Here is a 25104-nt window from a genome sequence, read left to right on the forward strand (position 1 = left end):
CCAGGTCAGGTGCCGCCTCCTACAGGGAAGCCTTTCCTCATCTCCCCGGCTCTTAGCGCTTTCTCCTTCCTCAGATTATCTTCTATTTACTTATGCGTAACTGTTATATCCTCCCATAGAAGGCAAATGCCTTGAGGTAAAAGGATTTAAGATAAATGGGAGCTGAGAGATATCCCAGCTACCCAACTGAAGTCTTTCACATCACAGAACCCTAGCTGTTTATTAAATTAAATGCCATTGTTGGGGAGGGACCTGGTGCCCCTTAAGATTAGAAAGGAAAAATGAGCCCCCTACCTCCCTTCCCTTCTAGGGGAAGAAAGGAGGGGAAAACAGACTTTGGAGTACAAGAGGCAGGTTTGCTCCTTTATTGACATTCATTATTGACAGTTGGATCCAGACAATTAAGACAGGGAGTTTGCCAGGGCAAGGGTCAGGACCTAGGAAAGAAATCAAGACCCAGGGGAGTGTGGAAGGGCAGGTCAATAGGGGAGCACCAAACCAAATCTCAAGGCCCAACACTTTATCATCCCAACCCAACCCAAGAGCCAGAGGAAAGTCAAAAAAGTCAAAGAGCCAAGAGAATGACAAGGCCCCTCAACACGCACATAACATTCTCTTCCATACCATACTAGTATCCTTTCCCTCCACCCCCTCCGCGAAGCCGCAGGTTCATCTGGATGGTGCACAAGGGGCTGAGGTCATAGTCTCCCAAGTGGTCATTGTCGTCCATGGGCTTCCCCTCAAATTGGAGCCAGAACTGGTTCACACTGACCCGCTCCTTCTCCTGCACCATCTTCTTGAGCTCGGCCACAGTCTGGCTCAGCTGGATGTGGTAGGAGTTGGCGTGGACATCCTTCCGCACCAGGATGTCCATGGACTGGTCTTGCTCCACCAACAGCAGGAGCACATCTCCAGTCTTCAACTTGTGCTGGGAGAGGAGTTTCCTGTTTAACAGCAGCTCCCCGTCTTTTGTGGCCAGCCGCTGTAGGTATGCCTGCACACCGGTCTTCTGGGCAATCAGTTTCTTCAGCTCCATGACAGTGATGTGGCCTTCTGCCTTCACTGTGTGTTCCATTCCAGTGATCATCTTCACCTTCAGACACAGGCTCTGCAAGAGATGCCAGATAACATTTGAGACTCAAGCACTTCCAGCCCTGTGAGGGGGTACGTCCCTTTTACAGAGGAGGAAACTGAGACTTAGAGAAGATAAACAGCTTAGGAAGTAGTCCAGTTCCTTTGGAAAGAACACTGAATTTGGAGTCAGGTAACATAAGTTTCCTGCCTTTGTCACTTACTACCTGGGTGATCCCAAGTGATTTAGGCAACTGGGTGCGGCAGTGGGTAGAGAGGCCAAAAGACTTGAGTTCAAATCCAGCCTCAGTGGCTAATTTAGCTGTGTGATCTTGGAGGAGGGGAGACTCAGCCTCAGTTTCCACATCTGTAACCTGGAGGTCATAATAGCACCTACCTACCAAGGTTGTTGTGAGGATAAAATGAAATGACATTTGTAAAGTACTTTGTAAACCTTGACATATTCTGTAAGTGGGAGCTACTGTTCTTATTATGGAGTCCTTACCCTTTCTAGGCTTTGGCCACCTCCTCTGCGAAACAGAGAGATTCAGGGGCAGCTAGGTAGCACAGTGGACAGAGCTCTGGCTTTGGAGTCAGGAGGACCTGAGTTCAAATCCAGCCTCAGACACTTGACATTTACTAGCTGTGAGACCCTGGGCAAGTCACTTAACCCCGATTGCCTCGCAAAAAAAAAAAAACTGCCAAAGAAAAGGAAGATTTGGCTAGATGGTCTAGCCCCACACCTAAAACCCTGGGATCCCCTCGTCACATACTGGGGATAAGTGCGAACAGAAGTGGAGACTGAGGCTTCTCTGCAAGTCACCTAGTCCTTATCAGGCTGCTCCCCAACCTTGAGAATTAATCATAGCAACCTTAGATTTCTCTCTCTGTCTCTCTTTATCTCTTTTTCTTTATCTCTCTGTGTCTGTCTCTCTCTCTATCTCTGTCTTTCTCTATCTCTTTCTCTTTATCTCTCTCTCTGTCTCTGTCTCTGTGTGTGTGTTTGTGTCTTTCTGTCTCTGTCTCTGCCTGTCTCTCTGTCTGTCTCTTCTCTCTGCCTATCTCTGTCTCTCTGTGTGTCTTTGCTTTCTGTCTCTGTCTTTGTCTCTCTCTCTGTCTTTCTCCATTTCTTTTTCTTTATCTTTCTGTCTCTCTGTCTCTCTGTCTCTGTCTCTCTGTTTTTCTGTCTCTGTCTCTGTCTCTGTCTCTCTCTCTCTCTCTCTCACACACACACACACACACACACACACACACACACACACACACCCCTGCCACATCTTGCCTTGTAGTTATCTGGCCCCTCTCCCTTCGGTGAGTTCGGGAACAGTACATTGGCAGGGGAAGTGGTGCATGGGATTGTGCACAGAGCACCTCAGCGACAGCCCCTCAAAAGAGCGCTGGTTTTGGAGTAAAGGGCTCAAGGTTCAAACCCCACTTCCAGACCTTTCTAGCTGTGTGCCTTTGCTAAAATTACTTCAGGTCTACGGGTCACCCTTTCCTCATCTGTAAAATAAAGGGGTTGTACTAGGTGGGTCGAAGGTCTGGGAGGGCACTCAATAGTAACCTGCAGTATTGTGTCGTATGGAATCCTAGCCCAGCCCAGCTCAGCCCAGGCTAGCTAAGCCTAACTTATTCTATCCTATTTTGTGTAGGGGGGAGGAAGGGACAGAGACAGAGACAGGAGAGAGAGTGGAAGGGAAAGGAGGGAGGGTGAAGAGAAGAGGAGGGGGAGTAGAGAGAGATGGGAAGAGAGAGAGGAGGAGAGAGAGGAGGGGGGGAGGAGAGAGAGATTGAAGAGGGGGGAGGAGGCAGAGGGGAGAGAGAGAGAAGGAGAGGGGAGAGAGAGGAAGAGGAAGAAAGGTCGAGAGAGAGAAGGAAAGAGACAGGAGAGAAGAGGGAGGGAGAGAAAAAAAGAGGAGAGAAAGAAAATGAGAGAAGCAATCTCAATGCCTGTCCATATACTCCTCAGCAGTGGAAAATGCTAGCTTTGGAGTCAAAAATCTTGAGTTCTAATCCCATCCTTACCACTTAGTACCTCTGTGACTTTATATAAGTAAGAATTTGTCTGGATCTGAGTTTCCTCTGCTATAATATAAGGTGGTTGACTTCTAAAGTCCCTTGCAGCTCAAAATCTGGATAGGAGCCTCAACACTGCTTGTGTTGGAAAGCATAGATTTAAATATAGAAGGGATGTCAGAAGTCACTGAGTCTAATTCCATTTTCCAGATGAAGAAACTGAGGCTCATGCCCAAGGTCCCTCAGATCATCAATGTCTTACTCCAGCAAGTGGAAGTCTGGGTCAAGCATTCTTATCCCCATTTTATTGATGAGAAAGCCAAAATTCAAATTCAGGAAAGCATAGGAAGACTTGGGCAAAGTGCTACAGATGGAGAAAGCAGACTTTAACAACGGCAAGGAGAATATAGCTGAGAGGACAGTGGACTTGGATGGATTGCAATGAACCCTCTGGTCCCTGAAGAACAGGAGAGGAATAAAATAAATAGCATACCTCCCTACTCTTGGGAGGGAGATCAGAGCTGGGGAAGGAGGCGGTACACCTCTTCAACTCAGTCGCCCCTTCAGTTTATTTTGCCTACCTGTTGATTCCTGTTAGAAGGGAGGAGGTGTAGGGGCAGCTGGGTGGCACAGTGGATAGAGTACTGGCCTTGGAGTCAGGAGGACCTGAGTTCAAATCCAGCCTCAGACACATAACACTTACTAGCTGTGTGACCCTGGGCAAGTCACTTAACCCCATTTCCTAGCCAAAAAAAAAAAAGAAGAAGAAGAAGAAGGGAGGAGGTGCACATTAGGAAAGGGGAGTAATGTAGAGGAGAAGGGAAAAAAACAACTTAAAATGGGGGGCAAGGGAAACTGAGGCCCAGAGGGATGATGTACCCCGGGGGCTCCCATCTTACCATGGCTGCAGGTCTTAGGCAAGGTAGGTTTGCTCAGGCTCCGCTCTGGCTTTCAGGGCTGCTTTCTCTCTCACAGCTCTGTCACTCGCTCTGTGACAGCCTATGACTGGCTCCTTTTATATGCCCCAACCGGCTTAGCATAACACAAGGGGCAGATCCAGAAACACACAGCTCTGGAAACTGAAACTCTACTTTGCCGATAGAACATTTCTTCAGTTTCATTTTCCCTTCTGATCTGTGGCCAGGCTAGAGGCAGAAACAAAACTCAGCTGTAAGACTGGAAATCACTGAAGTGCCCCATCTGTCAGACTTCTCCCCGTAGACAGGGTTTCCAGCGGGGCTGCGAGAAGAAAGGAGATTTGACTGGGGCTAGTGAGGCGCGATCCCCATCCCCACCCACCCCTAAATGCCTACATTCTCCTTTGGACCTCCTTCCCTGAGCTTACCTCATCTGGTCTGCCCTACATGGCCCCTCCTGTGGCATTTGAAGAAAGAGGAACTGGATTCAAATGCAATCTTGCTTGCTGCTACTAACCGTGTGACCCCAGACAGGAAGTCACTGCCTCAGTTTCTTCATCTGTGAAATGACGAAGCTGACCCCTCCCCCAAGGTCTTTTCCTGCTCTAAACCTATGATGAATGAATAAAGGAAAAAGCATTTGCTTAGCACTGTGTTACCAAGCCCCATGCCGTCCTAACTTTGCAGTTTATTACGTATGTGCCTTGGGATGAAGCACCTAAATGGAGAAGTCATTCTAGATGCCCTCTGAAGTACCTTTCAACTCTGAATCTGTGGATCTATAGAAGTTCAAATACCAGCTTTGCCCCTTGCTACCATGGCTATGACTACGTTTATGACTTCTAAATAATAATAACAATAATAGCTGACATTTGTATGGTGCTTGCACTGTGCTAAATGATTTACAAATATGATCTCATTTGATCCTCAAAACAACCCTGGGAGCTAGGGGCTATTATCACTCCCATTTTACAGATGAGGAAACTGAGGTAAACAGAGGTTAAGTGATTTGTGTCTGAAGCCAGATTTTGAATTCAAGGCTTCCAGGCTCCAGTCTCAGCACTCTAGCCACAAAGCCACTTAGCTGCCCTCTAGGTGAGCCACTACCTGTGAGACCTTAGGCAATTCACTTTGACTTTTCTGTTCCTCAACTTTAAAGTGAAGGCCCCTTCCAGAATCTAAGAGCTGGATTTAGAGTCTGAAGACCTGAGTTCAAATCTCACCCCTGCCTCTTTCTACCTGCCTGACACTGGGCAGGTCACAATTCTCTGATCCTCAGATTTTGAGCATTTGTTTTCACTGAGTTGATGACAGGTTGGGTTTCTTCAACTGAAAAACTACATCTTCATGTCTTTTTGTTTTGTTTGTGTTTGTTGCTAGGCAGTGGGGTTAAGTGATCTGCCCAGGGTCACACAGCTAGTTCAAGTCAAGTGTCTGAGGCTGGATTTGAACTCAGGTCCTCCTGACTCCAGGGCTGGTGCTCTATCCACTGTGCTACCTAGCTGCCCCCCCCATCTTCATATCTTTTGACCTTTATTTGGAAATAGTTCCTAGTCTTAAAAATTTGGATCAGTTCGTAATATATTTTGGATATAAGACCTTTATTAGAGAAAATTGCTGCAAAGATTTTTCCCCAATTACCTGTTTCCCCTCTAATTTTTACTACATTGGATTAATCTACATATAAACTTTTAAATTTTATATAATCAAAATTATTAATTTTTTTCCCATAATCCTCTCTGTCACCTGATGGGGCATGAATTCTTCCACTATCTATAGATCTGAAAAGTGCTTTCTTCGTTGCTCCTATATGGGCCTCTAGGTGGTGCTATAGTGGATAGCATTCTGGGCCTGGAGTCAGGAAGATTCATCTTCAGGAGTTCAAATGTGAACTCAGACACTTACTAGTTGTGTGACCCTGGGCAAGTCACTTCACCCAATTTGCCTCAGTTTCCTCATCTGTAAAATGAGCTGGAGAAGGAAACAACAAACTCCTCCAGTGTCTTTGCCAAGAAAACCTCAAATGGGGGAGAGGCAGATAGGTGGTGCAGTAGATAGAGCACCAGCCCTGAAGTCAGGAGGACCTGAGTTCAAATCTGACCTCAGACCAAACACTTGACACTTACTAGCTGTGTGACCCTGGGCAAGTCACTTAATCCCAATTGCCAAGAAAGAAAGAAAGAAAAAGGAAACCTCAAATGGGTCCAGAGAATCAGACACAACTGAAAATGACTAAACAGCAATAAGGCCTTTTATATCTAGGCCATGTATCCATTTGGAGTTTATCTTAGTATTTGGTGAAAGGTGCTAGTCACTTCCTTTCCTGGTTAAACCTCTAGGTTTAATCTAGGCATAATACAAATATGACTAAATTTCCAGAAACTCTCTCTCTTACCTGTACACATTCCAACTACCCTCCTAGGAAAAATCTATTTTCCCTTTGAATTAAGTTCCCCTCTCTCAGTTTCTAACCACATACTGACAGAATTCCCCCAGAATCACGGTAGATGACCTTTCATAGCTGCTTCAAGTAACACGGAAACTGAAATGAATTTCAACAGGCACCTGGCTTCCAAATGTTAGCCATGCTGGTTACAGCTGTGGGCTGAATGGCTTTCCCACTCATGTACCATCTCCTACCTGCTAAAGGGGAAATCAGAAGTGAGGTGTGCTTGGACAGGCTTTAGGAATCAAGACTCCTGGCTTCCCCAGGCAATGAGGGAGAATGTAAAGAGGGCCATGATTAGTTTCTATGGACCTCACCAGCCAGCTGTCTGAGGTTTCTATCCAATCTGCTTCCTATTCCTCTGGCCACCACCTATCTACTTCTTTCTGTTCAGCTCAGTTGGTCACTCCACAGTCCTCTCGTCTGAACCAAAGGCAGTTTGCTGGTCATTACTCCACTCACCTCCTGGTTAGCCATTCCATCCATCTCCTCCTGGGGCCACCTGGATTCTCTGCTGAAATCTCTGTCAACACCACTGGTAACCAGAGGGACCGGTGGCTTTCTGGTGCAACCAGAAACATAGCTATCTGTTTCTCCTCCTCTGTCTTAGAGACATTTCTGTTTGTTTGCTTTTGTTTTATTTCAGGCAACTGGGGTTAAGTGACTTGCCCAGGGTCACACAGCTAGTGAGTGTCAAGTGTTTGGTCTGAGACCAGATTTGAACTCAGGTCCTCCTGACTTCAGGGCCAGTGCTCTATCCACTGCGCCACTTAGCCGCCCCTGTCTTAGAGACATCTCTGGAAGACAGGTTATACAATCAAGCAATCGATAATCATTTTTAAGCCCCTACTATATATCCGGCACTGGGTATACAAATATGAAAGTGGCCCAGTCTCTGTCCACAAGGAGCTTACACTCTACTGGGAGAATACAACATAGGCTAGCAGGCCATACATGGCCTTCTAAAACCTTGAGGGCTTCACTTGAGGACCTAGAGGGCCACATATGGTCTCAAGGCCAAAGGTTCCCTGGGCTAAGAGAAGGAAGGACAATCATGAGGGAATCTAGTAAGGTTTCCTGTGGAAGCTGGCAATGGAGTTAAGCCTCAATGGAAGGTAGAGAAAGACAAAGAGCACTTCAGACATGAGGGACATGGAAAATGGAACGGTCCATTCTTGGAACAACAATTAGGTCATTCTGGCCAACTTGAAGATATAGGAAAGAGGAAGCATGTGAAATCAGACTGAGAAAGTATACTACAGCCGGACTGGGCAAGGTTTAAATAGCAGGGTCATTGGTCCCTTCAGTCAGTTGTTTCAGCTGTGTCTGACTCTTCATGACCCCATTTGGGGTTTTTTTGGCAAAGATACCAGAGTAGTTTGCCATTTCTCATTTTACAAATGAGAAAACTGAGGCAAACAAGGTTTAAATTAAATTATATTAAATGCATATTATTTATTAAATATATATTTATTAAATTTATTGAATATATTTATAAAATATATATATAATATGTATTATATTAAATAAATTAAATTAAATGTCTGAGACCAGATTTGAACTCAGAAGGCAAGTCCTGATTCCAGGCCCAGCACCCCACGTCACCTAGCGGCCTGAAGGAGAGGATAGACTGTGCGCAAATAGTAAGTCCAGTTTTGAGAATACAAGAAGGACAATTTAGCTTAAGTACTTGACAGCAAGTGATGTACAGTCATTTTGGAAAGATAAATTGCATAATATACATGTAAATAGAACAAAACACAAAATAAAATGGGATGTTATATAATTACAATGACCAAAATAGTTCACCTTGAAGAAAAATTGAAAAAATACACTTGGTTCCATTCTTTGCCCAGATGGAGGACTAGGGGGATGTGACTCCCCATTACCTGTCAGACAACACTGATAGGTTGATTGCTTTTGCTACTTCCTTCCTCCCCTCTTCTTTCTTTTTTTTTTTGGCTTTTTTTTTTGTGAGGCAATCAGGGTTAAGTGACTTGCCCAGGGTCACACAGCCAGTAAGAGTTACGTGTCTGAGACTGGATTTGAACTCAGGTCCTCCTGACTCCAAGACCAGAGCTCTATCCACTGCTCCATCTAGCTGCCCCTCCTCCTCTTTCTTTTGAAAAAATCTTTTGCATGAGGGATGGCTCACTGGGTAGGAGAGTGCATACAGGACATATTCTGAAATTAAAGTGTTGTAAAATCAAAAGATCAATGCAATTTTTATGAAACTTTTAAAAATTTATTCTTTCTCAATTACATATGAAAACAATTTTTAACATTCATTTTTAAAATTTTTGAGTTCCACATTCTCTCCCTTCCTCCCTTCCCTCTCCCTTCCTTGAGAAGGCAAGCAATTTGATAAAGATTATACATGTGCAATCATACAAAATGTTTCCATATTAGTGATGTTACAAAAGAAAACACAGAGAAGAAAGAAAGACATAGAGAGAGAGAGGAGAGAGAGAGAGAGAGAGAGAGAGGAGAGAGAGAGAGAGAGAGAGAGAGAGGAAGGAAGGAAGGAAGGAAGGAAGGAAGGAGGAAGGAAAAGGAAGGAAGGAAGGGAAAGAAGAAAGAAGAAGAAGAAAGAAAGAAAGAAAGAAAGAAAGAAAAAGAAAAAAGAAAAAGAAGAAAGAAAGAAGAAGAAAGAAAGAAAGAAAGAAAGAAAGAAGAAAGAAAGAAAGAAGGAAGGAAGGAAGGAAGGAAGGAAGGAAGGAAGGAAGGAAGGGAGGGAGGGAGGGAGGGAGGGAGGGAGGGAAGGAAGGAAGGAAGGAAAGAAAGAAAGAAAGAAAGAAAGAAAGAAAGAAAGAAAGAAAGAAAGAAAGAAAGAAAGAAAGAAAGAAAGAAAGAAAGAAAGAAAGAAAGAAAGAAAGAAAGAAAGAAAATCTGCTTCAATCTGCACTCAAAGTTCATCAGTTCTCTCTGGATATGGATAGCATTTTTCATCATGAGTCCTTTGGAATTGTCTTGGAACGTTGCATTGCTGTGAACGGCTAAGTCATTCACAGTTGATCTTTATACAATGTTGCTGATACTGTGTGCAATGTCCTTCTGGTTCTGCTCACTTCACTTTGCATCAGTTCATATATTAATGCAATTTTTAAACAAAGGAAGGATAGGCTGGAGACAGATTATTAAGAACTTTCAATGCCAAACAGAGGAATTAATATTTTATCCTAGAGGCAATAGAAAGCCACTGAGGTTTCTAAAGTTAGATTAATTCTTTTTTAAAAAATAATTTATTTATTTTTAGTTTTCGACATTCACTTCCATAAAATTTTGAGTTTTAAATTTTCTCCCCCCTCCCCTCCCCCTTCCCCAGAACAGCATGTAATCTGATATAGGCTCTACTTATACACTCATATTGAGCATATGTTCCCATTAGTCATGATGTAAAGAAGAATTAGAACTGATGGGAGGAACCACAAGAATGAAGAAACAAAACAAAACAACAAAAGAAAAGGAGAGCAAATAGTATGCTTCCATATGCATTCAGACTCCATAGCTCTTTCTCTGGAGGTGGATAGCACCATGAGTCTTTTGGAGTTGCCTAAGATCCTTGCATTGCTGAGAAAAGCCAAGTCTATCAAAGTCAGTCATCACACAGTGTGGCTATTACTGTGTATAATGTTCTCCTGGTTTTGCTCATTTCACTCAGCATCAGACCATACAAGTCTTTCCAGGTATTTCTGAAGTCAGCCTGTTCATCATTTCTTTTAGCACAATAGTATTCCATTACATTCATATACCACAATTTGTTTAGCCATTCCCCAATTGATGGGCATCCCTTCAATTTTCAATTCTTGGCCACCAGAAAAAGAGCTGCTATGAATATTTTTGTACATGTGGGTTTAACTGATTCTTTAGGATTATTTTTTCAGCTCCCTGAGCCCCAGTTTCTTTTTGCTATACAATTTGATTAAATGCCTTTGATAAGAATTAATTGTGTCTACTGACATAATTTTTCATAAGAAGTATACTGACAATAACAGCCACATTGTGCAATGACTAATGTTGATAAACTTAACCCTTCACAGCAATACAAGGATTTAAGACATCTCCAAAGGCCTCATGATGGAAAATGCTATCCACATCCAAAGAAAGAACTATGGAGTTTGAGTGCAGATAGAAGCATATTTGTCATTTTTTTTTCATCTGTTGAGTTTTCTTTCCCCTTCCTGGTGGTTCCTCCTATTGGTTCTAATTCTTACTTACAACATCACTAATGTGAAAATATGTTTAATAAGAATATATATGTATAGCCTATATCAGAGTGTGCACCATCTTGGGGAGGGTGGTGGGGAGGGAGGGGGAGAAAAATCTTAAACTCAAAAGCATATGGAAGTGATTAAATTGATTTTTTTAAAAAAGTATACCAGCAGGGGCTTGTGAGCTATAGCAGTAGCACCACAGAATTCTCCCTAGAGCTATTATTATTAATCTGAGGATAGTTGCCTCCTTGGGAATCCAGCCTGCAAACTTATGAGTGCAAGTTGGTGAAGCAACCCAGAGGAAGTACTACATGTTAAATGAAGTCAAATGAAGAAGTTAAGCTAAGTGACTTCCAATGGTCCTTCTAACCCTAAATTGATGGTTCCGTAACTAAAAAAAGGAGGAGATCATGGCTGTAAGTGAGAATGGGAAATACATTGGAAGACCGGGACAGCAGCAGAGATGGGGGTGGAATATGAGGAGGCCATGGAAGGATCTAGGGGCCACAGTCTCTGCTCTTTAGTGAGCTCTTCCTTGGCATTCCCAGAGGCCTGATGCCAGCAGCACAGAGATTACCCAGGTTCTGGGAACCAAGCCTCTGAACCAGCCCGCCAGAGCAATATGGCTAGCTGCCCAATACATCTCTTCCTGATGAACCAGGACCCCCTCCTCCTTTCTCCAGCTTCCTTTCTCACCACTGGCTTCCTATGGGAATTGGAGGCAGGGAAGAGAGTTGGAAGACACCTGTTCCTAGGCCTGGGAATTTCAAACACTGAATCTGGAAGGGGAGGACTTACTAGACCAGCTGACCTAAGCAACATCTGGAGACGGAAGATTAGAGAGTCCCTGAGACATCCGTGGGAAAAAGTACCAGCCACCTGGGGGGAGGGGCACTGTCAACCTTCCCTCCCCCTCCCAGCTGTTCCCTTTCCCTTCTGGGCTCCTGGCCAGCAGCTATTAACCCTTTCAGCAATCAATATAAGTTACAATGTGTTAAATGGACAGTAAAAAAAATTTTAATTGGGATTCTCAACGTACACCTTTCAGATTTAGGCAAAACGAATGAAAAATGAACAAGATTTTTCATTAAAAGTTAATAGCATTGGGTCCTGAGGATACGTGGATTTTGGGGCCAAGTCTCAAATTTCAACTCAGGAGCTCCAGGGGAGCAGAGCAGCTGGAGAGGAAAAAGGAGTTGTGGACGAGCTCTTCCTTCCAGAAGCCATGGGCTTCCCAAATCAGCCCTTAACTACTTAGCTTGGTATAGGGAAGGCTGGCAAGCTCATATTGTTTTGAGGTCAAACCAATGCAAAACACAGGCCAGAGAGAGGGAAGGGCAGGGACAAGGAGCTGGCCTGAGGTTCCTGGGAAATTTTCCCCCATATGATGTAATTGACAATAGAGACTATTACAAGGAAAGGAGAGGTTCATCCATATTTGCCTGATACATAAATGCTATGGGATAGTTGAATGAATGGAGGAAAGGAAGGGAGCTGAGGGCTTAGGACTCTGAAATCTGATCTGGTCTAGCCTGAACCCCTGGCTATGGGGCTGAGACCTGGGCTCAGCACTCAGGGACCTGAGCTTGACATTTTAGTCTGAGCTGAGCTCTGGACCCAAGGCTCTGAGGTTGGGATCACAAAAATGGGGCTTCCTTACCCCAGAGTTCCTCCTGAAGCCCTTTCCTAGAAAACAGCTACAAAAGAAATTAATCACCTCTCATCTTCCTAAAAGGTATCTCCCAGGGAAAAGCCCAGGAGCTTCCCAGTCCTTAACCTGCCCTAGTGCAGACAGTGCTGGGTTTAGGGTCCAGAAGACCCTAAATTTAGAATTGGAAGGGACTTTGGAGGCCATCAAGCCCAGCCCCTTCATTTTACAGATGAGGAAACTGAGGGATAGAATGGTTGAGGGAGTCCAGAAGTCAGCTGGCTCCAAATTCAGGGCTTTTCCCACAGTATCAGAGTAGACCGTGAGCTAGCTGAAAGCAAGGATTATCTTTCATCTTTTGTCTAGTTCTATGGCTCTGTTAGACTTTTCCAGGCTCATTTCAGATGATTCATTGTTAGACTCTCAGGCCACACTGGGCAATTAGGTGCTTAGTACGGTGCCTGGTATGCAGTAGGTGTTTAATAAGTGTTTATGGACTGACTGACTGATCATCAACTAGGTTCCAAAATGCCTGTCCCTCACCAGGCCAGTGATCCCAGGCAAGCAACTTAACCTCTCTAAGGCTCAGTTTTCTCATCTGTAAAAATTGTGATAATAATAATGACATAAATTCAAACTCCTCTCCACCATATACACACTGGTATTGTTGTGGACTTGTTAAGTTCATTCATCTAGCCCACTTTTTAAGCCTCATTGGTGAAAAGAGTTTCTTTGCTGGCAGTTCCCTATTCAAAGAAAATAACGAATTAGTAATTACATAGGCATACCTACATTATATATATATATATATATATATATATATATATATATATATATATGTAATCCCTGCCATATATGTGTGTGTGGTGACAGAGACAGGAAGATAAATAGGAGGTAGACACAGTTGCAGGTAGATGGATGGATGGATAGATAAATGATAGTTAAGCACCTACCTCACAGAGCTACTACAAGAACAAGAGTTCTAAGGGCCAGAAGTGAGGAGACAGGTATTTCAGGACACACAGAGAGCAGTCACAAGCAGGAACTAGAACACTGAGCCCAGGGAACAGCTCCCTAATTACCCAGTGTGGACCAAGTGCCTAACAATGAATTATCTCTGAAATGAGCCTGGAAAAGTCTAACAGAGCCACAGAACCGGAGAGTCAGAAGAGAGGTCAGCAGCTGTTGGAGCCATTTCCCAACAGAGAAGTGGTCAAAAGAATTGCAAATTAACAACCACCTGACAGAAGAACCACTAGGTGGCGCCATAGTTAACAGAGTGCTGCACCTGAAGTTAGGAAGACTCATCTTCCCTGAGTTCAAACCCTGATCCAGATACTTCCTACCTATGTGACCCTGGGCAAGTCACTTAATCCTGTTTGGCTCAGTTTCCTCTCCTGTAAAATGAGCTGGAGAAAGAAATGGCAAGCCACTCCAGTATCTCTGCCAAGAAAACCCTAAATGGGGTCACAAAGAGTTGGACGTGACTGAAACGACTGAATAATAACATGAAAGAAGACTACAGATCATTAATAATAAGGAAAAATGCAAATCAAAACAATCTTGAGGTTTCACTTCATCCCCAGCAAATTGGCAAAGATGACAAAAAATGGGAAAAGTCAATGTTGGAGAGAGTGTGGAGTGGCAGGCATACTTATACATTATTGGTGGAATTGCGAATTAGTGCAACTGTTCTGGAAAGCTATTTAGAATTATGTAAATAAAGTAGCTAAAACATCCATACCCCTTGATGCAAAGATTCCACTGCCAGGCATAGAAATCCAAGGTTGTTGCCACCTAGCTGCCCCCCATTACCCAAGGTGGTCATTGACAAAAAGAAGAGTTCCACCTACTGCGAAGTATTTAAAGCCACATTTCTGGGAGGGGCAAAGAAACAGAAACAACAAGATAGAATAACCCCAGTGAAGTATAGACCCTAGATAATTTTATGTCCATTTTATAGAAGAGGAAACTGAGGGTTAGAGAGGTAACATTACTTGGTGTGGCATTTAAAATGTTTGAGAGGTGGCAAAGAATTGGAAATTGAGAGGATGCCCATCCATTGGGGAATAGCTGAGCAAGTTGTGGGATATGAATGTAATGGAATACTATTGTGCTATAAGAAATGATGAACAGACTGACTTCAGAAAAACCTGGAAAGACTTATACGGTCTGATGCTGAGTGAAGTGAGCAGAACCAAGAGGACTTTGTACACAATAACAGCTACGTTATGCAATGACTAAGAATGTTAAACTGAACCCTTCTCAGCATTGCGAGGATCTAAGACATCTCCAGAGGCCTCGGGATGGAAAATGCTGTCCGCATCCAAAGAAAGAACTATGGAAGTTGAATCTCTATCACTTATTTTTACCTTCTGTTGAGTTTTGTTTCATCTTTCTGACGGTTCCTCCTATTGGTTTTAATTTTTACTTACAACTTCACTAATGTGAAAATATGTTTAATGGGAATGTAAATGTAAAGCCTATATCAGATTGTGTGCCATCTTGGGGAGGGTGGGGGGGAGGAAGGGGGAGAAAAATTTTCAATTCAAAAGCATATGGAAGTGATTTTTGATAAATCAAAATAAACTAACAAAATTTAAAAACAATAAAATGTTTGAGAGACATGGTTTCTGGGTAATTTAATCATCTTATTAATATTCCCTGGCCTTTAAAGAGATTGAGCTCTCCTGCTGGGGAACAGAGGGCACTGATCCAAGCTTCTTGTGTTGGGAGCCTAGGTCTTGGTCACTGGCTTTGTGTGCTGGGGCCTCTTATGTTGGCAATTGGAGGCTGTAGGGCTCTGGCAGCTTACCTCGTGTTGGGCTGGAATCAGCAAGGCTGAAACTTTCAGGTAATTCTAGGTTGCCTGCTTTTCCCTTACTTTAGCTTTCTTCAGCTCCTTTTAGATGGGTGATACAGGATGTTTATCTGCCTGGGGCCCTTTGAAATGCTGCCTCCCTCGTTTCTGCTAATGCACTGGGAGATTCCTTTGAGGTAGAGTGCTGAGGCACCTGGTGGTTTTCTGAGCTGGTTTCCACTGGTTCCTCCCGCCCTCACTGAGGCACTCGGAGGTCCAGGTGTTGGTGTTTACCTGCTCTACCACCTGGGCTTCAGGATTTCTTCCTAGTTGACAGTTGGAGGCTATAGGGTTCTGACAGCTTACCTGGTGTTGGGTTGGAATCAGCAAGACTGGGGCTTTAGGAAGACTTTAGGTTGCTTTCTTCAGCTCCTTTCAGATGAATGCTGCAGATGAGTGCTTATCCACCTGGGGTCTTTGTAGTGCTGCTTCCCTTATTTTTGCTGAGCACTGGGAGACCCATTTACTGGACTGCTGCACGGCTGCTCCCCATCTTTCCTCTAGTTCAAGTTGTTCCAGGGTTTTTTTCTGGGGTGATATTTTCTGGGTTTTCAGAGGTTGATGGGGGGAGTGAGAGCAACTACCTTTTTACTCTGCCATCTTGGCTCCCGGAAGCAAAAGTCAATCATTTTATTAATAAAGCCAACATGTTTATTAATACAAGGAGGGTCTTTTGGCCCTCTCTTTTAGACCATGGTGGTGGACTCACATTTTATATGCTGTTGGAAGAGCAGGTGTTCCCAAGGATGGCAATTAACTCTGATTAATAACTAATGAGAAAATGAATATTGCAGTGACAAGGTGGACTATATTGCAGTGAGGGTCTCTTTGGTCAAAGAGACATCAATTTCCATATCACCTGCCTGACAAAGGGGAGAATCAACACTTCTCCAGACCTGTCTGAACAAACACAATGAGCAGGAATGCACCCATTAGCCCAAACTTAGAATGTCTTTTACTGTCTGATCAGATCTTGGCCTGGGCAAATCTTTAAGGGAGATTTCCCACACCGGTTGGTTTCTGGATGGGGAAGTAGAAAAGGGAAAAATCCTTGGGCCTAATACAATAATTAGTTATTGATGAATCATTTCTCACATTGGCCATAGGCCCACAGCTGGTGTCAAAGGCAGGATGTGAATCTGGGCTGTCCTGACCCCAAGTCCAGCCTCCATCCACTAGCAAAGACCCAGAGGCAAGAAAGCCCAAGAGTTTGGGGAAAGGCAGCTAGAAGCCCAGCATGGCCAGAGTTCGAGGGAAGGGAGGAAGCTAAGCTCATTTGCCAGGGAAATTCCTATTCCACTCTGAGTTAGACAGGATACCCTCTGAGCAGAGCACAGAGATTCTGACGCTGAGAATTCTAGGAAGGAGGAAGGGTCAGCAGGCTTCAGGGAGAGCAGAGGGGTGGAAGGAGATAGGATATGAGAAAAGACCACCAGATCAGGCCAAGAGGAAGAGGAGGAAGAGAAGGAGGAAGAGGAGGAGGAAGAGGAAAATAAGGAAGAGATGGAGAAGGAAGAAGAGGAAGAGGAGAAGGAAGAAGAGAAAGAAAAGAGGAAGAGCAGGAAGAAGAGGGAAAAGAGGAGAAGGAAGAAGAGGAAGAGATGGAGGAAAAGGAGGAAGAAAAGAGGAAGAGGAGGAAGAAAAGAGGAAGAGCAGGAAGAAGAGGAAAAAGAGGAGAAGGAAGAGATGGAAGAGGGAGATTCTAAGGTGACCTTGGTAGGAGCTGCTTCATTTGAGTCACAGACGCTGGAAACTCCTCACCGTCTGGCCCGAGCCAGCCTTTCTAGCCTGATGTCACATTCTTCCCCTTCACGCACACTATGTTCCAGCTGAACTGACCCACGTGAGCTGTTCCCTAGACTTGGCATTCAGTCTCCCGTCTCCTGTCTCGTCTCTGTGCCTTTATACTGCTTGTCCTGCATACCTAAAATAGAAGGATCGTAGAAGATCACAGATTTATGACTGGAAGGAACCTCAGAGGCCTAGAATCTAGGTTAGTCACCTCATTTTACAGAGGGAGAAACTGAGGCCCAGGAAAACTAAATGACTTGTCCAAGACCACACAGGCAGTTTCAGAGCTGACATCCTGCGAATCAGTGGCTAAATCACTTTACCTTTCTGATCTTCAGTTTCCTATAATATAACCTTATTGTGTGTGGACCTTACAGGGTTGTATGAGTTTCATATAACATGATTGTAAATCAATCTGAAAACCTTAAAAAGCTATAAGAAGGTCAGTTGTCAGCCAGGTCCCTCTCACTCCAAATCCAATAGCATGTCTGCTGTGGCACATGGACTCACTTTGTCCTCCTATGGTCCCTATCTTCATTCAAGGCCCTTTAAGGTGCTCCCTCCTGCCCCCAAACAAAAAGCCTTCCCCACCCCTGCTCCCTCCTCAATCCTGAGCACCCTCCTCATCCTAAAATCGCCTTGTACTACCAGTACTTACCAGTGTCCTTATTATTTCCCCCTAATTGAATATAAGCTCAGATCAAGAGCCATCTCCTACAGGAAGCTTTTTGTGATATCCCCAGCTGCTAATTCCTTCTCTACAAAATTAGCTAATTTTTATACACAGCACTCCTTCTGGGCTCACTTTTTTAACCTACGCTGACATTGGCTGGCTAGGGTCCTCAGAGAGCAATGATTACTATTCTCCCCTCAGGGTTCTAAAGGTAATACTAAGGGTCTGGCATTTCTGGTACTATAGATGCTGAGCCCCCACCAGTGTGCTCCTTACTATCAGCCAGTTGATCTCCATTTACTTTTAGCAAAGGGCATTAAGACAGCAGAACAGGAACAATTTGTGTGTGTGTGTGTGTGTGTGTGTGTGTGTGTGTGTGTGGAGGTGTGTGTGTGTGTGTGTGTGGAGGTGTATACACACCTATGTATATATACGTACATATTGTCTCCTCTAGTTAGACTATATGCATCTTGAGGGTAGGGCTTATCTCACTTTCATCTTTATATTTCCAGCTCCTAGCACAGTGCTTAACATAGATTAGGTATTTAATAAATGCTTGTTCATTGTTTAATTGATTGCAGGCAGGTACTATTCTTTTTTTAAATTTTTAAATTAATTTTTTAAATTAATTTAATTTTTAAATTAATTTTTAAAATTAAATTAATTAACTACCCCGCAGTTGAGCAAATAAAAAACCAAACCCCGATAATGAAACCCTCAATATTTCATCTTCATTCTTCTGAACTTATAGCTTATCATTACCATATTCCAGAGCCTTTCAGATTATTCTCCCTGTTCTGCCTGACATACAGCAGGTTCTTAATAAAGGCTTATTGGTGATGTCAGTAATGATAGTATCACCTAACAGTACCTTGTACATAGTAGGCAATTAATAAATACTTGTTAAGTTGAATTGCAATGAAATGAGTTGAATTGTGTAGACAGAGGCTAGATTCCATTAGGGAGCCTGCCTCCTCGAAGGTCACATGGAGTTTGTAACTCAGTTCTCTACGCTCCTTACCCATTGCATTCCCCATGACTGGTCAGCAGAGGGAAAGGTTTGTCCCAGAGACAAAGACACAGCTTGTTTAAGGCCCTGATCATGGCTGGGCCATGTCCATTGGCAGGCCTTGGGTGGGGTTACTAGTAGGAACTGCCAACTCAGAGAAACTGAGGGACACTTCTCCCCACTTTCCTCTACTTGGGCCAGCCAAACCACATGTCACACATATTCCATTCAACTCTAAGGATTGGAGAGCCTGGCCCGGCCTGACTGAACACAGGCCTCCCCTGGTATTGGAACTCCTGAGTGCTCTGGCCAATGCACTTGGACTGGAGAGGTCACTCAAAGAGGGAAGCCAGCCCTCTAAGTAGAGCCCTGCTCTGACGACCCTGGGGCCCATCTAATGCCCAGAAGGGCCATTCTTACTTCTCAGTCTGGGCAGCCTCCAGTCCCTAAACACAGAATCGCAGACTCGCAGAGTCAGAAGGGACCTCGGCAGCCAGGCGGGAACAGGAATCCCTGAAATAATATCCCTGGTAGGTGATTATCCAGCCTTTGCTTGAACACTACCAGGGAGGGAGAGCTCACTACCTCCCGAGAAAGAGGAGCCATTCTGTTTTAGGACACACAGCCTTCATTGTCAGGAAGCTTTTCATGAAATCAAACCTAAACTGACTCCTTGGTAAATTCCACCTGGTTCTGTCCTGATCCTCAGTTCCTCTGGTGCCAAACAGATCAATTCTTCCTCTGCTGACAGCCAGACATTCACGCTACCTTGTCCCACTCATAACCCCAGCCTTCTCTTCCCCAGGCTACACATCCCCACTCCCCTTAAACCAGTCCTAGGAGGCCAAGCAACCTCTGAGGTACACCAGTCAGAAAACCAGACCGGATGTGCATGCCTTTCCTTAAAACCTGCTTGAATCTTTCCAGGTCAAACCACCAGTGCATGGGAATCGTAGGCTGGGATGTTATTGGAACTGGGGAGGCCCACATTCCCTGGACACCAACCCAGCTGCTGTGAGCCATGATGCCGGGGAGCAGACCTGGGGCAGACAGAGTTAACTTTGCCCCCAGCTGATTGATCCGGGACCCAGCTGGGGACCCTTTGTGCAGGAAAGAAATGAAACCGTTCCAGAACTCTGGCTGAGAAGCTCCAGGGTCTACAGGGAACCTCTTTGCCTTCTGCTTTTAATTTCCTTGCCTGAGGTTTCTACCTGATTTTACTTTCCGGTTTACTGTCTTGTGGACCACCTTCTACCTGGGGCTCAGTGGATGTTTTTATTAAAGGGATTGTTTATCTAAACCCTCAGGCTCTGAGTGATTCATTGCACCAGATGCCTCTGGGGTGGAAACCCAGACCACAAAAGCAAGGCAAGTTCATCATGAAGTGAAAAAAGACCTGAGTTTGAAGTCAAAGGATCTGGGTTCAAATCTCAACTCTGTCCCTTAGTACCTGCATGACCTTTGGGCAAATCTCTATGTCTCTGGTCCTCAGTAAAGTGAGAAGGCTTGGTTAAATTACCTGTAAAGGTCCTTCTCACCCCAAACATGTGATCCTAAGAGCACACCCCTCTGAATGTCAGAGGAGATGAGTATGACCTTAGCAGGGACTAGAGGACCTAGGCTCCCTGGGCTGCAGGCACTGGCCCCATCATGGCAGGGGGAGGAAGGCCAGCAGAAGGATTTTCAGAATATTTTCATTTTGGGGCAGCTGGGTGGCACAGTGGATAGAGCACCAGCCCTGAAGTCAGGAGGACCTGAGTTCAAATCTGGCTTCAGACCAAACACTTGACACTTACTAGCTGTGCGACCCTGGGCAAGTCACGTAACACCAATTGCCTAAAAAAAAAAAAAGAATATTTTTGCTTTGTTTTTTGTTGATTAATTAGACCAAGAGATTTCTCCATCACCTAGTGATTTGTTCAGTCGAGTTGCATTGATAGAGGCCAGAATCCAGGGGGCCTTGGGTCAAGGGGCCTGCTTTATTTCCTCCAGAGGTCACCTACAGTTTCTAAATCACAGTTCTCTGCCCCTCTCACCCATCTGAATTCCCCATGCTTGGTCAGCTTGTCCAGGACTCTGACCAAGGCCAGCTGTACACATTGGAAGGCGGAACTGCCTACTCAGAGTAGATGAGGGACGCCACTCTGCTCCAGTCAAGCCTGCCGGAATGATGCTGGTACTGGACCTCAGTGCAAATCTCCCTTGTTGTTGCTGTCTAGTCCTTTCCAACTCTTCATGACCCCATTGGGGGTTTTCTTGGCAGAGTTACTGGAGTGGTTTGCCATTTCCTTCTGCAGCTCATTTTACAGATGAGGAAACTGAGGCAAACGGGGTGAAGTGACTCGCCCAGGGTCACACGACTAGTAAGTGTTGCAGGCTGGATTTGAACTCAGGTCTTCCTCATTCCAGGCCCTGTGCTTTACCCACTGCTCCATGTAATCTGAGACAAGTCATTTGAATCCTCTGAGCCGCCATGTCTTCTACAAAATGAAGGGACTTCGCTCTAAATCTACAATACCATCTGTGACCCAGGACAAGTCACTAGCTCGCCTGGATGTCTGCTTCCTGCTCTGTAAAATGAGGGGGTTAGCCTTTCGGGTCCCTTTATAGCCGTGCGCAAATGCTGCTCCAAGCAGACAGTCCCGAGTAAAGTGACACAGGGGTCAGCCTTTGCCCTTGACCCCTCGGGGTCTCTGGAGGTGAGTCCTGCAGTAACACTAAAAGCTAAGCCTGGGGCAGCCCTGCCTTCTGTCAGCCAGGGGAAACAAGCTGAGAAAACCTGGCCATGAGCTATCCAGGGAGTGGTAATGCTGTTCATATGCTGAACAGCAGGTGGCGCCCTGCTCCAGCCACCACAGCTACGGTACCATCCAAACCCTTTTGCAATGCACGCAATGGTTTGCGTTTATTAGGTGTGCAAGCATCCCAATTCAGCTTTGCTCACTCCCGGGGTTCTCGAAGAGTCTAGGGTATAATGCCAAACTGTTAAAGATTATTAAAATAGAGCAATGCATAGCTCCACAACCCCCCTTCCCCATTGTCTGGGAAATGTCCTAGCTCGATCTCAATCACCTGGATTAATAATTGTAATAGACAATCAACTTTTCAAGGACCACAGATTTCGTTCATCATAACTAAGATTACAAAGAGACACACTTGTAACTCTTGAGAACTGTACTGTTACTGCACAATGTTAAAAGGGTATGCATAGAGGGAGTGGGTATAAGTTGACTTTGATGTAATGGTAAAAAAAATCTAATCAAGTAGGTTAATGGGGGGAAAAAAATTAGAGGCTGTCAAGCACTCCCACTCTGAGGCCACTAGGTGGTGGTACATACAAATCCCCTAGACCTGGAGTCAGGAAAACCTGAATTCAACTCCTACCTTAGACACGTATGAGCCCAATAACCCAAGTTTGCTTAACCTTTCTGGGCTTCAGTTTTCTCATCTGTAAAATGGGGGTAACAATAGTGTTGTGAGGATCAAATAGGGTACTATTTAAAGTGCTATATAAAGAGGAGGATTGTCTTCTCAAGAGCAGCTGAGGTTTTCAGAAGCCACTCTGGATGTCCCCCTAGTCTAGAGTGGGCTCTCCACATGTTCGTCCCCAGTTGGCTACTCAGATTTTCTCCGTGACCCAGATCTCTTGCCATGGTGCCTGGGCAGAGCGCAGACAGGAACACAGGTCTCAGCAGCTGCTTGGTGAGCCAAAAGCCCTTGGCAGAACCACAACAGCTTTCGCAAGGCAACGTCAGCCACCAAACACTGCCGATTCCCAGTGGCAGTTGCTTCCAGCCTACCTGGAAGTCAGCCACCCTGGCAGCAGATGACGGTGCACTTTGTTCAGTATGGTGAAGGTGACAAGCCTGAATTTGCCAGGAGGGAGAACAGGAAGAAGGGACAATGTCCAGTCTGATAAGCCGACATACTTCTTCCACACTGCTCTGGCCACTGTAACCCCAAGCTCCCTGGTTGGCTCCTGGAGAGGGGAAGAAGACAGACTCCCACAGGGAGGGACAAGGACCCTTGGCCCCTCAGTTAACACTCCCTCCTTTTTTTTTAAATTAATTTATTTTGATTTATCAACAATCACTTCTGTATGCTTTTGAGTTTTAAATTTTTCTCCGCCTTCTTCCCCACCAAGACAGTGCACAATCTGATACAGGCTATCCATACATATTCCTATTAAACATATTTTCACATTAGTGATGTTGTAAGAAAGAATTAGAACCAATAGGAGGAACCAGCAGAAAGAGGAAACGAAACTCAACAGAAGAAAAAAATTAGCAACTAGTCTGCTTCAATCTGCATTCAACTTCCATAGTTCTTTCTTTGAATGTGGATGGCATTTTCCGTCATGAGGCCTTTGGAGATGTCTTTGATCCTTGTATTGCTGGGAAAGGTTAAGTTTATCAATATTAGTCATCACACAACGTGACTGTTACTGTGTATAACGTTCTCCTGGTTCTGCTCACTTCACTCAGCATCAGACCATACGAGTCTTTCCAGGTTTTTCTGAAGCCAGCCTGCTCATCATCTCTTATAGCACAATAGTGTTCCATTACATTCGTATACCACAACTTGTTCAGCCATTTCTCCACTGATGGACATCCTCTCAATTTCCAATTCTTTGCCACCACAAAAAGAGCTGGTATAAATATTTTTGTACATGTGGGTCCTTTTCCCATTTGTATGATTTGTTTGGGATATAGCCCTAGACATGCTATTGCTGGGTCAAAGGGTATGCACATTTTTATAGCCCTTTGGGCATACTTCCAAATTGTTCTCCAAAATGGTTGGATCATTCCACAACTCCACCAACAATGCATTAGTGTTCCAATTTTCCCACATCTTCTCCAACATTTGTCATTTTCCTGTTTTGTCACATTGGCCAGTCTGATAGGTGTCATGTGGTACCTCAGAGTTGTTTTGATTTGCATTTCTCTAATCAATAGTGATTTTGAGCATTTTTTCATATGACTGTAGATGGCTTTAATTTCTTCATCTGAGAACTGCTTGTTCATATCCTTTGACCATTTATCAGTTGTGGAATGACTTGTATTCTTATAAATTTGACTTAATTCTCTATATATTTTAGAAATGAGGCCCTTATCAGAGAGACTGGTTGTAAAAATTCTTTCCCAATTTTCTACTTTCCTACTAATCTTGGTTGCATTGGCTTTGTTTGTACAAAAACTTTTGAATTTAATGTAATCAGAGTTATCTATTTTGTTTTTCATAATGTTCTCTATCTCCTGTTTGGTCATGAATTTTTCTTTTCTCCATAAATCTGACGGGTAAACTATTCCTTGCTCTCCCGGTTTGCTTACAGTATCAGCCTTTATATCTAAATCATGAACCCATTTTGACTTTATTTTGGTATATGGTGTGAGATTTTGATCTATGCCCTCAACACTCACTCTTTATGAGTCATCATCACTGTCTCCCAGGTCAAGGGGGAAAGTAACAATAACTCAAGTAGAACAGAGCACTGGCATGGACAGGTGCTGGAGGGAGCCCTGGTACCTTCCAGGGCCAAGATTACCCAGGCAGATCCCCAAATTATATCTGTAGAAGATACTACCTGGTGTAATAGACAGAGCGCTGGCCATGGAATCAGGAATCAATCAGTGAGCCATGTGACCCTGGCCAAGTCATTTAATTTATCAGTGTTCTAGTATAGAGCCGGTGATGGCCTACAACTGTAAAGGGAGTCTCCTTCCCAGAAGCTCACTAGGCTGATGAAAACTTTTTTTTTAATAGCCTCAGCAGATCCCAAAGTCTCCACCATATGTGGCCTCAGCTCCATCACCACACCCTAGAGGACAGGCCAGTTTAACAGAACTGGGGAGTTCCAAGCCAGTATTGCCAGCGGCAAGAGGCCCAGGGACTGTGGGAGAGCCTAGTTATTCCCAGACTCCAAACACTGCCCTGGAACTGGGAGGGAGCTGAATAAAGCTCTGCCTTCTCAGGGGCACCAGAGACAGTGGGGTCTCTCCTAGATTTTATGGCAGCATCCAGACTCTCTGTCCTGAATACTGGGTCCAGAGAATTTACAGTCGGCACCCTTCTCAGCATGTCCCTCCCTCAGGCCTCTGCCCCTCCTGAGAACAGCAGGCCATCACTACAGTGGACTCCAGTTAAGATGGACAGCTCAGCCAGACCCTCTCTGTGCATCTGACCATAACACATGTGATCCTGACAACATGTCTGAGCCTGGCTATAAGGTGTGGGAAGGAAAGAAGGAAGGGCATGAGAATTTACTAAGCATTTACTATGTGCTAGGCTTTGTGTTAAGCGCTTTGCAAATATTTCCTCATTTTATCCTCACAACCACCCCAGGAGGTAGGTGCTATTATTATCTCCATTTTACAGATGAGAAAACTGAGGCAGTCAAGAGTCAAGTGTCTTGCCCAGGGTCATACAGCTAGTAAGTGCCTGAGGTCACATTTGAACTCA

The 25104-nt window shown here is 44.5% G+C and overlaps 1 protein-coding gene across 2 annotated transcripts; it reads right to left on the reverse strand.

Annotated features, from left to right (window-relative positions):
* Positions 1 to 335: 335 nt before the first annotated feature.
* On the reverse strand, positions 336 to 4519 carry ISG15 (ISG15 ubiquitin like modifier). 2 transcript variants are annotated; one of them, XM_020976766.2, is made up of 3 exons: positions 4433 to 4519; positions 3987 to 4232; positions 336 to 1108 (listed from the first exon to the last, which is right to left on the reverse strand). In XM_020976766.2, the coding sequence occupies exons 2-3, from the start codon at positions 3987 to 3989 to the stop codon at positions 629 to 631; spliced, it is 483 nt and encodes a 160-aa protein (XP_020832425.1). In that variant the 5' UTR covers positions 3990 to 4232; positions 4433 to 4519; the 3' UTR covers positions 336 to 628. The 2 variants fall into 2 exon arrangements, with proteins under 2 accessions (XP_020832425.1, XP_020832416.1); XM_020976757.2 differs by having other exon boundaries at positions 3987 to 4326; positions 4433 to 4514.
* Positions 4520 to 25104: the final 20585 nt, after the last annotated feature.

The sequence above is a fragment of the Phascolarctos cinereus genome, unplaced genomic scaffold (genome assembly GCF_003287225.1).
Source record: "Phascolarctos cinereus isolate Bilbo 61053 unplaced genomic scaffold, phaCin_HiC Scaffold_726;HRSCAF=1367, whole genome shotgun sequence".
Taxonomy (NCBI): domain Eukaryota; kingdom Metazoa; phylum Chordata; class Mammalia; order Diprotodontia; family Phascolarctidae; genus Phascolarctos; species Phascolarctos cinereus.